Raw genomic sequence first — 16886 nt, forward strand, 5'->3', positions numbered from 1 at the left:
GATTTAGAGGTGGTGCTGCAATGAGGCCCTGGCCATTGATGTCTACATCTCACAGTAAATAAAGCAGGCTTGCCTTGCCCAGTTGTACACAGCCGCAGTGTACAACGGAAGAGCAATCTGTTGTCATATAGACTGGGGATGGAATCCCTCTTACTAGCTGCGTTCTTGGGCAAAATACTTAATCTATCTTCTATCTATAAATTAATGATACCACCCATCTCAGAAAATTGCTGTGAAACCCATGCAAAATTACATACTAAGTGCCTGGGCATAGTGAACATTTTTGAAATGTTAGGTCTTCTTCCCTCAGGTTGGGAAGAGGTAGCTATGATGTCCCATAGTTCTGAATACGTACTAACATTTGCTAACTTTTTCCATTTCAATCCTCGTCTTTTAGCAAACCTAATTACATGTCTCCAAGACATTGAGGAGGTAGATCCTAGATGTCACATCTCTCCCATTGTAATACTATCTTATGAAGTCCCTGGTCTTCTGAAATTACTACAGTTGCCCAATAAAGAGTTTGGAAAGGCACTAACAAGATACCCATCAATAAGATAATAGCTCTTTCCAGATCCCTGAAGGTCAAAATGTTTCCCACACTCCTCCAATGGGACCTGCCTTCTGTAGCACCTTCAAGCTGGGTCAATATTAGCCCTGGGCTTAAAGCAAATCAATAACAGTCCAGGACTGTTAGTTAATCCAATAGTAAAGCTATTTAGGAGGGAAAATCCAAATTTCCAGATGAGGGAGAAAAGAGCTGTAGAAAATGGACAATAACTATTGTTTATAAAGAAGAAAAGGTTTTCCTAAATTTTGAGGGACTTACTGGCAGGTCAGCCTTGAAAGGGGCCCCAAAGCTGCTGGGTGTATCTGATAAATGGTACATATGTTTCATGCTTTTCTTCTGTTTGTATTTAATATTTAGCAATACAAAATGGAGGAAGGAACCTCAGTTTCCAAACAAGAAACTTAAATTTAACCACATCTTTAAAACCATTTAATCTCATTTCTAGATGACCTCACAAACATAAAAAGACAAACATACAAAGATGTTCAATCCAGAATTATTTATAATAGCCAAACCTGGAAACCAAATCAAGGTCCATTAGTTAGGGATCAACAAGTTAAATTATAATACATAAAACAGGCTATGGTACAGACATTAAAAGTAATGTAGATCTGTATCTACTGACAACTAATGTGATCCACTACATATTACTGGGTAAGACAAGCTCATTATAGAAAACCATGTATCACTTGATCCCATTTGAAAGGAAGTGACAGTATAGTGCAGCAGTTCTCAAACTTTCTGGTCTCAGGAGTCCTGTACACTGAAAGATTACTGAGGACCCCAAAGAACTTTTGTTTTTGTTTATGTGAGATATACAGTATAGACATTGATATACTGTACTTGAAAATAAAACTAAGCCTGCCTCTCAATTTTTCTGTGAACCTAAAACTGCTCTAAAAAATCTTTCAAAAAAAACTTAATTAAAAAAGTGTATTTAAAAATAACGATACCAAACCCATATTAACAAAATAACATATTTTATGAAAAAAATTATATTTTCCCTACCCCCACACACACCAAATTAATAAGAGTAGTCGTATTGTTACTGTTTTACACTTTGGCAAATCTCTTTAATGTCTGGCTCAAAAGAAGAAAGGTAGATTACCTTCTGCATTATAGCAAGTGTATTAGTTTGTTAGGGCTGCCATAACAAAATACCACAGACTAGGTGGCTTAAACAACAGCATTTATTTTCTCAATAAATTCTGGAGGCTAGAAGTCCAAGATTAAAGTGTTGGCAGAATTGGGAATTCCCTGGTGTTCAGTGGTTAAGACTCCCTGCTTTCACTGCCAAGGGCCTGGGTTCAATACCTGGTCGGGGAACTAAGATCCCACAAGCAGCAAAGCACGGCCAGAAAAAAAAGGTGTTGGTAGACTTGGTTTCTCCTGTTTCTTCCTGGCTTGCAGATGGCTGCCTTCTTGCTGTCATACATGGTCTTTCCTCTGTGCATGCACATATCTGATGTTTTTCTTTCTTTCTTTTTTGGTTGTCAAATGATCCTTTATTGAAATATTTTCCTTTGCTGTCCTTAACTAGCTGGGCATTCCACTGCACCACTGTTGATGTCATCCATGATGTCACGAGGGTGGCAGCCATCAACATTGCAGTCCACAGACTGGGGAGTCCCTGGGATCTCTTTAATGGTTCCAGACAGTTCTTGAGCTAAAAATAAGTGCCACATCTGTTGGGCAGTGTTGACAATCTCATCAAAAATTGTATGTCCACTGTGCTTAATGTTCTGCTTCTTTCTGTCTCTTGGCCATTCCTTGAAGGCTTTGATGATCAGGGCAGAGGCAGAAGGAACTTCCTCAGTCTGGCCCTGTCTGTTCTGAATTGGTCAGTTTCACTGTCATTCTCGGACCCTTCCAATCACCAGTTACTAGGCAATATCATCAACCAAACTTTTTTGGAGACAGACCCAGGGAGATGATCTCCGTAGTCAGGGGTCCGATGTTTCTTTGTGTGTCCAAATTTCCTCTAGTTATAAGGACATCAGTCAGAGTGGCTTAGGGCCCACCCTAACAGCCTCAGCCTCATTTTAACTTAATCACCTCTTTAAAGGCCTTATCTCCAAACAGTCACATTCTGAGGTACTAGGGGGTGAGTGCTTCAACATATGAATTCTCAGGGGACACAATTCAGCCCATAATAGTAGCTATAATGGGAAGTAGCTAGTAAAAGCACAGCAGAAGTATTGAGAGCAAACTGAGTTTCTCTCTAAAAACATGTATCTATAACCTAAACCTACCAACTTACAAAATTCTAGAAAACACAAAAATATACAAACATATATTCTATTAACCATCAGTGTGATGATGTTACCATATCATATAGCCTCTGGAAAACTCCACTGTACACTCAGGAGAGAATCAGAGTGAAAAAGGCTAATTATGCCTTAATATTTTTATGAAAATAGTAGGACATTCCCACCCCTCCAAAGGATCTCAGGGACTCTGAGGGGTACAAAGACCACATTTTAAGAACCACAGATACAAGCACTATGACCTCAGGCAAATTTCTTAACCTTGTTAAGCCTCAGTTTCTAAAATGAGGTTAATGATAACACCAACTTAAGAGGGCTTGTAAAGATTTAATGAATAAATACCCATTATTCACAAATAAATGACAAATGTGAGCATTCTGCTAATATTAGCTGTTATCATTTGTGAAAAATACTTAGCAACATGACTCATGTGCTTAAATGCATAGGAAGTAGTAACCTCTGGATGAGGAAATTTATTTTTTAAACAAATATTTAAATTGAAGCATAACACTGGAAAAAGCATAAGACAAAGTAGATAGCTTGATGATTTTTCACACAGTAATCTTATTTTACCTTTGTTTGAGAGATCATTTTATTAATAACAACAAAAAAGTTATTGATAAACAACCACAACAGCAGCCCCTTTTCTCACCTATAGCATCCTTGGGTTTTGCTATCCATCTCCCTGTAAGCATCAAGACAGAATCTGAGAAGCGTTCCTTAACTCAATACCCCTCTGGTACCATCAGGTTCTCTTTGGCACAAGGAAAAGCGCACAGTGCAAGAGCAAACCTGAACCAAGCTTTGTGTCATTATGAAGCTGGATTGTCATCCGTGTCCAATTTAGTAAACTCTGAAGTTCACTTAAAAAATAACCATTATAGGACTTCCCTGGTGGTCCAGTGGTTAAGAATCCGCCAATGCAGAGGACACAGGTTCAAACCCTGGTCCGGGAAGATCCCACATGACATTGGGCAGCTAAGCACATGCACCACAACTACTGAGCCTGCACTCTAGAGCCCACGAGCCGCAGCTACTGAGCCCGCACCCCACAACTACTGAAGCCTGCACACTGCAACTACTGAGCCAACGCATTGCAACTACTGAAGCCCACACGCTCTGGGGCCCGTGTGCCACAACTACTGAGTCGCGTGCTGCAACTACTGAAGCCTGCACGCCTAGAGCCCGTGCTCCGCAACAAAGAGAAGCCACCGCAATGAGAAGCCCGTGCACTGCAACAAAGAGTAGCTCCCACTCGCCGCAACTAGAGAAAATCCCACGTGCAGCAATGAAGACCCAACGCAGACAAAAATAAGTAAATAACCATTATAAGAAACATTTGTCATGTTTCTACCAAGGGTATAGAGTTCATTTGGGGGTAACTCATTGTGCCCCTTCAAAAAAACACCAATATTATTCTCCATAACAAAGTTCCTTATATAATAACACAGATCTTGTGTAATAATCATGGTGAGAGATTTTTTTCCCCTTCTCCTCTTAGAGGAGTTGAGGGTGAATTCAGTGCCTCAAAAACCAACTGGAGTGATGTTAGGTGCAATTTAACTCTATTTCAGTGCAGAATGAACTGCAAAGTGGTAATACTAAGGGAGACTGGATTATAAGCACAGAAGTAAATCCTCCATCCTTGACCCCATTACAGTTTGTTGAAAGGGGACCTGAAATCTTGAAAAATTCTTTTAGCTCCATCAAAAATTATTTGCTCTCTAACACTGTTGCTCTTCTCTAAAAGTTCTACATCAAAACTACCTGCTACTCCCCCTTCTACAACAGTAGTTTAAAGTGTATTTTCTTTAGAGCTACATTGTCTCAAAAATTTGTCTATTGGCTTCTAGAAAGAAAACTTAAAACATAAAAATTTTTTCCCAATTCTACCAATACCTACAAACTTACAAAACAAACAAAAATACATAAGCACACACTCTATTAACCATTAGAGTGATGATGTCACCATATCACATAGCTGCTGGAAAACTCCACTTTACAAGTATCAGAGAATGACAGTGAAAAAGACAAACAACTTGTGAAAAATTACTTGTGAAAAATTACAGTATGATAAGTCCTTAAACGCATAGTTACCTCTAAATACTAAATAATAGAATTTCTAATTCTGTTAAGAATTTAGCATTTGATATATAAAGTTACATTTTCCAAAGACAAAAATTTTTTCCTAAAAACGTTAAGTCATACCTCTGATACTCAAAAGAAGACATCGTTACTTCCTGGTCAAGGTTGCCCAACGGCAGCTGTCAGAAAGAAATCAGTAAGACAGAAGCGGGACCAAGAAGAGATGAGGGCACTGAATTTCAGTCAACTCTGCTATTCAGTACTACCTCTGGGAGCGCTCATTCCCATATGCCATTTAACAATCAGAGGTGAGTGAGGAAAGCTCAACTTAAATTAAAAAATGAATATTACCAGTAGAAAGCTTTTTTGGGAAAAAGCAACCCTTTTTTTGTGTGGGGGGGTGGGGAAAAGCAAGCACCAATATGTAACTCCTGGATGAAAAATATGCTATGCTATTGAATAAGTGATGGCAGCAATGTATCCCAACACACACTGACTAAGGGGGTCAAACTGAAACTATATAATAATACTAAAAGAAAAACACAGTTACTTTAGAAATTCATTTATTCACAAATGATCTGTGCAGTCACACTGATAGATCTCTGAGTGTTATACACAGCCCTTACCATGCCGTGGCCTTATTAACACACGGGATTCAGAATCATACTTCTCAAATAGAAAGTAAGAATCAAGATTAAGACTAAGCAATGAAGGAAAAAGAGAGGCCATGGAGGGAGAAAGGCTGTGAAGGGGGTAGAGATGAGAGGTAACAACAGTGAGGCTGGAGCTCCCCAGCAGAGAGTGTGGCAGGACTGATGGGTGGGGCAAACCTGTGCTGGGAGCTCCCTCCCTTTGCTGGTCTGCAGCAAAGGAGGAGTGAGTGCCTTCTGTGGCTGACACTCTCCCAGGGAACTCTGCATAGTCCTGATGGTATCACCATTGCTTTGATTGCTGCTGCCCTGAGAAGTAAACAGAAAAGAGCTACAATACTGCAGCTCCATCCGTGGCATGGGAAGGCAAGGGTTAGGGTAGGGTGAAGGAACAGGAATCTAAGAAATATAAAAGGTATCAACTTCAGAAGAAAAAGGACAGATCAAAGTAAAAGGTAAAAACTTTACCAGTTATTTTGCTAAAGTTTAAATTCTAAGTAGTAAAGGAATTGAAAGCAGGGTCTCAGATATTTGTACACCCATGTTCATAGGGCATTATTCACAACAGCCAAGAAGTGGAAGGAACCCAAGTGTCCATCGATGGAAGACTGGATGAACAAAATGTGGTTCAGTCGGCCCTCCATATCCATGGGTTCCACATCCGTGGAGTCAACCAACTGCAGACCAAAAATATTGAGAAAAAAAATTACAGAAAGTTACAGAAAGGAAAACTTGAATTTACTGTGTGCCGGCAAATATTTACATGGCATTTACATTGTGTTTGGTATTATAAATAACTTAGAGATGATTTAAAGTATACAGGAGGGTATGCATAGGTTATATGCAAATATTATGCCATTTTATATAAGGGACTTGAGAATCCACAGATACCAAGAGAGGTACTGAAACCAAAGGAAACCGAGGGATGAGTGTATATACATCAGATGGAATATTACTAAGCCTTAAAAAGGAAGGAAGTCCTGACACATGCTACAAAATGGATGAACCTTGAGGACATTATGCTAAGTAGAATAAGCCAGTCACAAAAAGACAAATACTGTATGATTCCACTTATATGAGGTATCTCAAGTACTCAAATCCATAGAAAGAGAAAGTAGAATGGTGGTTGCCAGGGGCCTGTAGGGGTGGGGGGGAAGAGGAGTTGCTTAAATGGGTACAGAGTTTCAGATTTGCAAGACAAAGAAGTTCTAGAGATATTTCACAACAATATGAATATACCTAACACTACCAAACTGTATATTTGAAAATGGCTTAAGATGGCAAAAGTTAGGTTATGTGTGTTTTACCACAATAAAAAACAAATTCTGGGTATTGATTAAAAGGGGGAAGGAAAAAATACAAACCTTCTACAATCTGTAGATATTATCTAGGTGGAGAGATTAATAAGATCACACACCTGTAATTCTCTTTTAAAGTATTAATATAAGTTTAAATGGTTGAGGCAAAATCAGTAGGTATATAAGAAATAATGCAAATCTGAGCTCCACTGGGCTTCAGAGGTACATTTTCAGAGAAGAGCTTTGGAAAGAGAGGTAGACCCTGTGAAAGATGAACAAGCTAAGGGTTACAGTCGTATGTTCTCCCTGTGCTCACAACCATCTCGCTGACAGTGCAATGACTGTGGACCACCATTAGACACCATGGTATCCTTGGGGAATCACCCAGGAAAGTTATCACCCAAATTTCCACATCCCTCCTTGGCAATTAAAATGATGATACTTTCCCTCAGCACCTTGTGAGGATGTTTAATTTCCAGTGTTTCCCAAGATCCACCTCAGGAGAAGTCAATTTGTCCACAGGAGGCATAGTTTCCAAAGCTGTCTACTGTGAACCTCTGAGAGATGTGAATTGAATTGAGCTTTAGGGTACCAAAGCAGAAGTTCTCAAATAGCTGAAAAGGAAGAATAAAAACTCAGAGTGAATATCCAAAGAATATCATAGATGAAAACATTAAACATCGGATTCTCTTGTAAAAACACCACAACAATCCCGACAAATCTCCTGTGCTTTCTTCTCAGTATTTATTCTGAAAAATGATCCTGGAGAGGAGGGATAGGAGCGGGAGTGAGAAAAGAACAGCAGCTCTTCGTTGATTAATTGAAAAGCCTCCTCTGACAAAATGCACTAGAGAAAGAGGTCTGAGAAGTCAACTCCAAAATGTATCTAGTGAGCAGATATGACCAGGAACTTGTAACAAACATCCTAGGGCCATACCCTGATCCATAGGGCCTAACAAAGCTGCTTCTATGACTTTCAGTTACTGACCATGCAGGATGTTAGTTTTGTTACAGCCAGGATAAAATTTGATATATTCCCCCACCTCATCAACAGCATTTATTAGAAACACTGACTAAAATAAACAGAAGATAAGGTTCCTGCCCTACAAATAATTCTGATAACCCAGCGAGGAGTACAGAACACTTTCGCACACAAAACAGCTAGAGGAACACTTCTATTGAATGATATAACAAATACAAATGATAATATTTATCAAAAGCCTTTCATTAGACTTTGGATTCAAGCCAGCGTCCTAAAGTAAATGCTCTTTACTACAATTCTTTATTTAAAAAGCTTTCAACTTTGTCAGAGGGAGGGATGAGCCACACTCAGAAAGACCTGCTTTTGTGATCAGCACATTTACAAGGCAGAATGCAAAATGACATCAGAATTCATTTGAGGAAAATTAAGCCACACTGCTTAGATAATGAGTGTCAAAGAGTAAAGGGCTGACCTTCCTCTGTTAGGATGGAAGAGCTGCTCTTTCTTCAAATGCCAGCACAATCCTGAGAAAGCCTTTCAGTACGTGAACCAACAATGCCTGAGTAGAACCTAAAGCTGAGACCTTTGCACGTTAGCAACTGACTGTCTTGTCTCTTCACTTATTTTTATAGTATCTCTATAGCCATGGACTTCAGCCACTGTCACCTTTCCTCTTCCTGCAATTAATGGCCTAGCGAAATGCCCGGGGTTCATTTAAAGTCTAACTTTATAAAGCCCAGTAAATACTGATTCTTCAACATGACATCAACTTGACCCCAAACATCTATTTAGAGGTTGTGTGCGGCATTGTCTTGTCTTTCAGAAAGGTGATCAGCTCTTGCCTGCATTGATTTACACAATTAACTTCTCTTCCTGGCTTCAGCAGCCTGTTCAAACCATATCCACCCTTTTGTGTAAAGAAATACAGCCCGAAATGTTTATTGGCTAATCCCTTTGCTGAACGTTAATTTGAAGTGAAAGCCATGCCAACAAGACTGACAGATTTACAGCTTTACAAACTGAAGCCTTCTAGGTACAAAGAAGACATAACCAAAGGGGCAATAAAAGACAAGGCAAAACAAAACTAAAAGGGAACTCATAATACTTTCAACAAGTTAGTTTTTAGGGATTAGCAGTCCATGGTTCTTCTCTTTGTACCTATGCTTCCAAGTGATGGAGACACCACAGCTAGGAGCTGGAAAGTACTTACCTCTGACTTCACTTTGCCTTTTAAATACTTATAACCTCCAGACGGCATGATTTGCCAGGGAGATTTCTCATGCTTTAGGTTTGAAGCAAAGAGTAAATACGGTGATAATGAAGTTAGCTGGGATGTGATTTCAATGCAGTAATTACACAAATTAAGAGAAGACTGAACACAAATTCCCATGCTCCTCTAAGACAAGAGCAGCAGGTGGAAAGACTGAAGTCAGTCGAAACTTACGACAGGCACGTGGGAGCCAGGTGGCTGTGGACAGACAACACCACCCATGGTACAAGATCATAATGGGTAAGACTCAATAAGATGAACAAGTCGAAGTACCTTCCTTGTAAACTGTAAAGCACTCCTGAAAAGTAAATAGTTCCTATGATGTTTACAACATCTCTCTGCTCTTCTTAACCGGTCCTTATTCTACCTTCATAGGCTGCCATCTTCTTCCGCACCTTTTGATAACATCATAATCAAATGGATTTCTTATCGAAAGTCCCTAGTGCAAGGCCAAGCTTCATTTTAGCCTTTCCTGTCCCCATGTTCTTGTTCTCTCTCTCTGTTTATGATGATTTAGTAACAATTTTTCATAGTTATTTTATTGTTTAGTCATTGTTTTATCTTTAGTCTTAAGCTTCCCTTTTAGCCTTTCCTGTCCCCATGTTCTTGTTCTCTATGTTTATGATGATTTAGTAACAATTTTTCATAGTTACTTTATTGTTTAGTCATTGTTTTATCTTTAGTCTTAAGCTTCTCTTTTAGTTCTGCCAATTATTTCTGGTGACTCGTTAAAATATAAGCTCTACTGAAGAAAGATCTTTTATGCTCTTCAAAGCTGAATCCCACTATATGCTGTAACTGTATCTTTGCATATGATCAATAAGCATTTGTTGGATAAAATGACACCAAAATCGAATGTTGGAGATGTCTGTGTACTTTGTGTAGGAAAAGAGAAAACTATAACATGGCCTTGTTTAGATGGATATAAAAATCTCATTTATAGATCACCACCTAGGAATCCTTGAACAAGACTTACCCAATGGTATTACCTCTAATGTAACCTCAACTGTAACTACTTGTGAAGAAAGAATTTATAGTTATTAGTAATGGAAATTTCACATATTCCTTTAAATTTCTATGTGTTTCTTATTTGTCAAAGCCTAGTCTTAGCTCAAATTTCTGATCTAGAATGTCACTGAGCACCTGATATTATGCATTTTCATGTAAAGAGGCATATGATGTGGTGTTGTCTCCCAGGCAACTGCCATCTGGTTAGGGAGGATGGGGTATGTGTCAGAAGAGAGGCATGTTGATGACACGGGTGTGTTCACCTTGTGAAAAGTTACTGTATTATGTACTCAAAGTTTACCTAAAACAATATAGGTGGCAAAGGTTAAGTGTGGGAGGAGAGGTAAAGGCAATTAATAAATGCAGCGGGAGGTAAGAAAACAATGGATGTAGAGGGCTGGGGCATCTAGAAAAGCCATCTGGAAGAGTCAGAAACTGAGCTGGGCCTTGTAGCAAGTCTAAGACTTAGTGAAGAGGAGGAGGGAGGGCAGCATGAAGGCGGAAATGGGTATATGGAGGGTCAAGTAGGCCAGGTTAGATGTAATGGAGGGTTCCTAAAAAGAAGCAGTGAGAAGACTAAGGCTAGAGACATAAGGAGGGAAAATCAGATTAAGGGGGGCCCTGAGGGTCAGGTTCAGAAGTTAGACTTCATTCTAGACGGTGGGGAAACACTGAAGGCTTCTGAGTAAGCTGGTGACCCAAGATGAAAACCAAGGGAAATTAATCTGGGTGTGGCATATTGATTGTGCTGACTGGAGAAAGGAACAAGAGAAGAAAGAAAAGGAGACCAGGGTAGCAGTTAAACTGTGAGATACTGAGTGTCTATTGACTAAAAATAGTAGTAGTGGGCCTGGAAAGATTGGAGCAGATGTTAATACTATGAATGAAACACAGAACAGACTCCGTGATTTTCTGGATGAGAGGAAGGAGATACAAAAAGAAGATGAGAAAAGTCATGGATGACAGGGTAAAGGGATATGTGAGGGTACCACTGATAGCGACAGAACATTTCTGAGTGGGAGCTATTTTATGGGGAAAAACAAAAAAAATTCAGATCTGTTTACACACTCATTCTGTGTCTTTAGCTGTGTGTCTCAAGCCCTTCTCCAACCAAGGGTCTGCCTGGTATGCTCTGAGAATATATATTAAAGACATGAAATCCGTAGCACAGTTAAGTGGAAGCACATCACCATAAACAGTTTACAACTGTCTACTTTTTTAATTGAGTAGTAGTTCTCTATGTATTAGGGAAATGAACTCTGTGTGATGAACTGCAAATATATTTTCCCCCAATTTGTCATCTGTCTTTTGACTTTACTTATGGTGATTTTTACCATGTCAATTTAAATTTTTATAAACTCAAAAATATCGTAACAGATTTTTAAAACAAAGTTACCTAATGCCAATATTGTTATATATTAAAAAATCAAGGTGAACAACAGATATATATGTTGACAACAACACTAATGAAGTAAAGATCATAAGAGCTAAAGTTTACTGAGCAAGCATGCATGCCAGGCATTATACTTCGGGCTCTATGTGATCATCTGACTGCCTCCTCACAACCCCAAGAAGCAGATACTATTATTAACCCCCATTTTAGGGTTGAAGCTGAAATTTAAAAGGCTAAAGTAACTTGCCCAAGAATACACAGCAAGTAAACAGTGGAAAATTGACATTCATAAAGCTGGAAAAGAAAAAGAAAAGGAAATTAAGATTCAAACCCAGCACTTATATACAAAACAGAAACAGACCCACAGACATAGAAAACAAATTTATGATTATCAAAGGGGAAAGGTGGGGGAGGGATAAATTAGGAGTTTGGGATTAACATATATACACTATTATACACAAAATAGATAGCCAACAAGGACCTACTGTATAGCACAGGGAACTACACTCGATATTGTGTGATATCTACATGAGAAAAGAATCTGAAAAAAAAAAAGATATATATGTATGTATAACTGAATCACTTTGCTGTACACCTGAAACTAACACAACACTGTACATCAACTATACTTCAATTATAAAAAGAAAAAAATATTCAAACCCAGGTAGCCTAACTCTGAAGTCTGAACTCTTTAACCTCTGTACTCTACAGCCTCTCCTTGTGGGTGATGCCCCTTAAAACCTGGCCCTGTTAAACCACGGAGATTAAGCTTGACTCACAAAACTCCCAAAGACTGAAATGAACATATTTTTTCCTTGTTATTCCTACTTTCATTGTCACTTCTTATCCTGGACCTCGTTTAAGAATCAGATGGCTGTAGTTCAGCTAGAAGAATTTTAATTGAATTCTGGATGAAAATAAGCACAAATCAACTAAATGGCTCCATTTAATTAGGTACCTGAATGGAGAAGAGGAAAAAGCTTAAACTACACGTTTAAAAAAAGAAACTTGGTTGTTCTTTATAGGCTAAAGTAGTTCAAGAAGAGCAAAGTGGTCTATTGTTTAGAAAATAAAAGACCTAACAGGAAAAATTTAAATTAAAAAAGAACCATGGCAAGGTATTTAAATCATATTGAGTTTTTTCCCCTCACTGTTGTTTTATAACAATTCCTTGGGGATTTTGAAACCTAAACCTTTTTCTTTCTGAAAACATTTCTCTCTGATGCACACACAGAGCCCTGTTGTGTTGGAAGCCAGCATTTTTTAAAGCCTGTCGTAAAGGAACAAAACAATGAACAGCTGCACGAAACTACAAATATTTGATAAGGAAACAAACATAGAATTTAAGACTGCCAATATTTGTGATATCACTTGTAAGTAATAAGTACTGATTTGGACAATTCAAGAAAATTTAAAACCCAAGTTAAGTGTTAAGTATGACATTTGAAAACTGTTAAGCATACAGCTGCTATCCTTTATTGACTACTCACAGTTATCTTCAGAAAATTAGTTTTCCTATTACCAAGAGACAAATGTGGACCACCAAGATGAAAGGTTTTTAGTCAAAACCAAAGCTTCCCTGACAGAATCTCGAGACAAAGATCTAACCATCCTGCTGTCCCTTGCTCACATGATCTGTGAAGCCTACCATTTTTAGTTTGTACATGTTTGTTTCCTAGGGAGAACACAGAAGAAATTACTGATTTTTGGTAGTGTAGTGGTATACACTGAAAGAAAACAAAAAGCAAGATTTAAGGGCTAACTGTGGTCATTTTCCCTTGCATTCATTTCAGACCTTCTACTCCTTCCTCTCAGGCTCTATGAAACAACCATAAAAGACCAGAAATAATTCCACATGTGACTAGGCTGCAAAGATGAGCCTCAAAATCTCAGCGAGAGTTGGGGAGGAGAGTAAAGAGGAACCTCCTAATATCTGTGACCTCAAGCTACAAAACTGAATGAATGGCCAATCCTCAACAGCATAATGACAGACATGTTGGGGATCCCTGTCCATTGGGCTTCCCAAATGAGGCTCGCTCTCTTTCTTCAATCTTAGACAAAGTAGTGGTCACTCTCTTCAAAGATCTCTCCTTTAAGAAAATCTATTTCTTGTGCTGGGTGGCCTCAGTGAACTATCTGGTATCCGATTTGACTTCAAAAAGAGGAAATTCAGTTTTGAAGTCTAAAATGAAGATTCGAAATATGTAAGTCCTGGCAAAATAAATGAAAGCAAAAATGAACGAATGGGATCTAGTTAAATTTAAGAGCTTTTGCACAGCAAAGGAAACCAGTGACAAAATGAAAAGACAACCTAATGAATGGGAGAAAATATTTGCAAATGATATGGCTGACAAGGGGTTAATAGCCATAATATACAAACAGCTCATACAGTTCAATAACAAAAAAACCCAATTAAAAAATGGGCAGAAGACCTGAACAGACATTTTCCCAAAGACATACAGATGGCTAAAAGGCACATGAAAAGATGTTCAACAACGTTAATTATCAGGCAAATGCAAATCAAAACAACAATAAGATAACACCTCACACTTGTCAGAATGGCTATCATCAAAAAGTCTATAAATAACAAATGTTGGTGAGGATGTGGAGAAAAGGGAACCCCCCTACAAGGGACCCCCTCTACAAGGGAACCCCCCTGTAAACTGGTGCAGCCACTATGGAAAACAGTATGGAGGTTCCTTATAAAACTAAAATAGAGTTACCATATGATCCAGCCATTCCACTCCTGGGGATATATGCCCCCCAAATTTCAAAACACTAATTCAGAAATATATATGTACCTTAATGTTCACAGCAGCACTATTACATCATAGCCAAGATACGGAAGCAAACTCAGTATCTATCAGCAGATGAATGAATAAAGAATGTGGTATATACATATATTTGTGTGTGTGTGTGTGTGTGTGGTATATACAGGACTATTACTGTGCCATAAAAAAGAATGAAATTCTGTTATTTGCAACAATGTGGATGGACCAAGAGAGTATTATGCTTAGTTAAATAAGTCAGACAGAAAAAGACAAATACTGTATGTTATCACTTATATGTAAAATCTAAAAAATAAAAGAAATGAATGCATATAGCAAAACAGAAAAAGACTCACAGATATAGAAAACAAACTAGTGGACAGCAGTGAGGAGAGGGAAGTGGGGAGGGGTAAGATAGGAGTATGAGATTAAGAGACACAAAATACTATGTATAAAATAGATAAGCAACAAGGATATATTGTACAGCATAGGGAATTACAGCCATTACTTTGAAATAACTTTTTTTTTTTTTTGGCCGCACCATGTGGCATGCGGGATCTTAGTTCCCCCACGAGGATCAAACCCATACACCCTGCAGTGTAAGCATGGAGTCTCAACCACTGGACCACCAGGGAAGTCCTAAAATAACTTTAAATGGAGCATACTCTATAAAAATACTGAATCACTCTGCTGTACACCTGAAACTAATACAATATTGTAAATCAACTATACAGTTTGTTTATTTATTTATTTATTTTTGGCTGCGTTGGGTCTTCATTGCCGTGCGCAGGCTTTCTCTAGTTGCAGTGAGCAGGGGCTACTCTTCATTGCGGTGCACGGGCTTCTCATTGCGGTGGCTTCTCTTCTTGCAGAGCACGGGCTTCAGTAGTTGTGGCTCGTGGGCTCTAGACCGCAGGCTCAGTAGCTGTGGCGCACGCGCTTAGTTGCTCCGTGGCATGTAGGATCCTCCCGGACCAGGGATTGAACCCATGTCCCCTGCATCGGTAGGCAGATTCTTAACCACTGCACCACCAGGGAGGTCCTTATACAATTTTTTTAAAATGTTAAGTCCTATGAAATTTATAGTCATTCCTGGTATGTGCAAGTTAAACTAACCCTTAGTACATAATCTGGTACAAATGAAAGTAAATACTGGTGTTCAATTAATGCAAGGATTTAGAAGGATGCAGCGGGTCCTGTTTCTCCCCCAAGAAGGGATGATTTCTATTGTTTTCATGTATGGCAATTAGACTTCTGAAACCTAAAGTAAACAGGAATGGCAAACGCACGCTACTTTGAAGTTTTCCCAGTGTTTTTCTTCTATAATCTGTTTTACCAACTTCTATTTCTCACAATTACCCCCTGTTTACAGATAAAAGTAACAGTAATAACACTATTTTGTACTTAATAATAATGCTCCCCCACCTACCTCCCTACCAGGGATGGTATGAGGATGAATGGAAGACAGTCTGACAAGCACTTTGAGCTCTTTGGAAGGTACTCCCACAGAAAGCCTTGCTGAGGCTAAATAACACCTTTCATCTAAGGATCTAGAAAGTATCTCACAAAGCCCAGCTCATTAACCCTTCAAAAAAATCACTGTGACATAAACCTGAGCTCAGCATTATTATCCCCATTTAAAAGATAAGAAACAGAGACAGGCTAGGACCACTAACATTGTGATATAAATTTAAGAGTTCCTGGGACCAGGCCTAGAACACAGGCCAGTAGAAGGCCATGTCCACATGGCAGTGTGCATTTGTCTCACAATCTGAATAACAAATCTGTACCAAAGAATGCCAAGTGGGGAAGAAGTCCCATCCTTGGGCTATGCATATGCAATCAGACAGCAAAGGAAGCGTCCACTTGGTTTTGTGGCCAAGAAAGATAAGTAATGTGAAAAAACTATAATCACAGCCCTTGGAAGATTCTAATTGAAAAACAACAAAACAAATAATGGTATATTTCAGAAGCATTCTTCACAAAATTGTACCTCCAGGTACAAAAATGATAAGACTTTAGGTAGTAAACAGAAAGATATGGACAACAGCCTAAAAATATAATAGACTTGAAAACTATCACAGCTCTTCATATGTCATATTGCCAATGTCACTTAGAATTAGGATCACAAGTAAGTTTTTTCCTTTCCCACAGGTAAGTTTTGTTGGTTAAAACTCCCCAAACCTAAAAAAATGATTCTGAGTTTCTGCCAAGGTACCAGGCAATTCAAATTCTCAAGCCTTCCCATACCTTGCATTTTTCTTCTGGCTACGTGCAAGATTACTCTTGAAGAGAGCAAATATGAGAGATGTGAAGAGACAAGAAGGAAAATGGTGATCTAACACATCAGGTCAAAAACACCTTCCATCTACTTGAAAACTATTTACACAGGCTGCACTCACATTGATTCTTTCTAAATCGTCACAAAAGAACACAATGGAGCCTATTCACACTAAGGTAAGCCATGCCACTCTACGTATACACAAACATACCCAACTTCACCTGGAAACCAAAGGTAGAAACTTCTTTTCTATTGAAGAGAGAGATCAAAACAGTTCTTAGGGCAAACTAGACTTCAATGCTTTCCTATCAAT

At 38.7% G+C, this 16886-nt stretch overlaps 1 protein-coding gene across 5 annotated transcripts in view; it reads right to left on the reverse strand.

The window, feature by feature from the left end:
• The window catches only part of ASCC1 (activating signal cointegrator 1 complex subunit 1), a 92907-nt gene that overhangs the window by 1273 nt on the left and 74748 nt on the right, over positions 1-16886 (reverse strand). For 2 of the 5 annotated variants that reach the window (XM_024739769.1, XM_024739776.1), the window contains exons 10-11: positions 7327-7485; positions 5620-6250 (exon numbers count right to left, since the gene is read on the reverse strand). The exons of 2 other annotated variants lie outside the window; for them this stretch is intronic. In XM_024739769.1, the coding sequence (XP_024595537.1) occupies positions 7369-7485 (117 nt within the window). In that variant the 3' untranslated portion in view covers positions 5620-6250; positions 7327-7368. Of the gene's footprint in view, positions 1-5619; positions 6251-7326; positions 7486-16886 lie in introns of those variants that run through there. One more of the 5 variants, XM_024739770.1, reaches the window with a different exon arrangement.

This window comes from Neophocaena asiaeorientalis, unplaced genomic scaffold, assembly GCF_003031525.2.
Source record: "Neophocaena asiaeorientalis asiaeorientalis breed wild unplaced genomic scaffold, Neophocaena_asiaeorientalis_V1.1 scaffold501, whole genome shotgun sequence".
Lineage (NCBI taxonomy): Eukaryota > Metazoa > Chordata > Mammalia > Artiodactyla > Phocoenidae > Neophocaena > Neophocaena asiaeorientalis.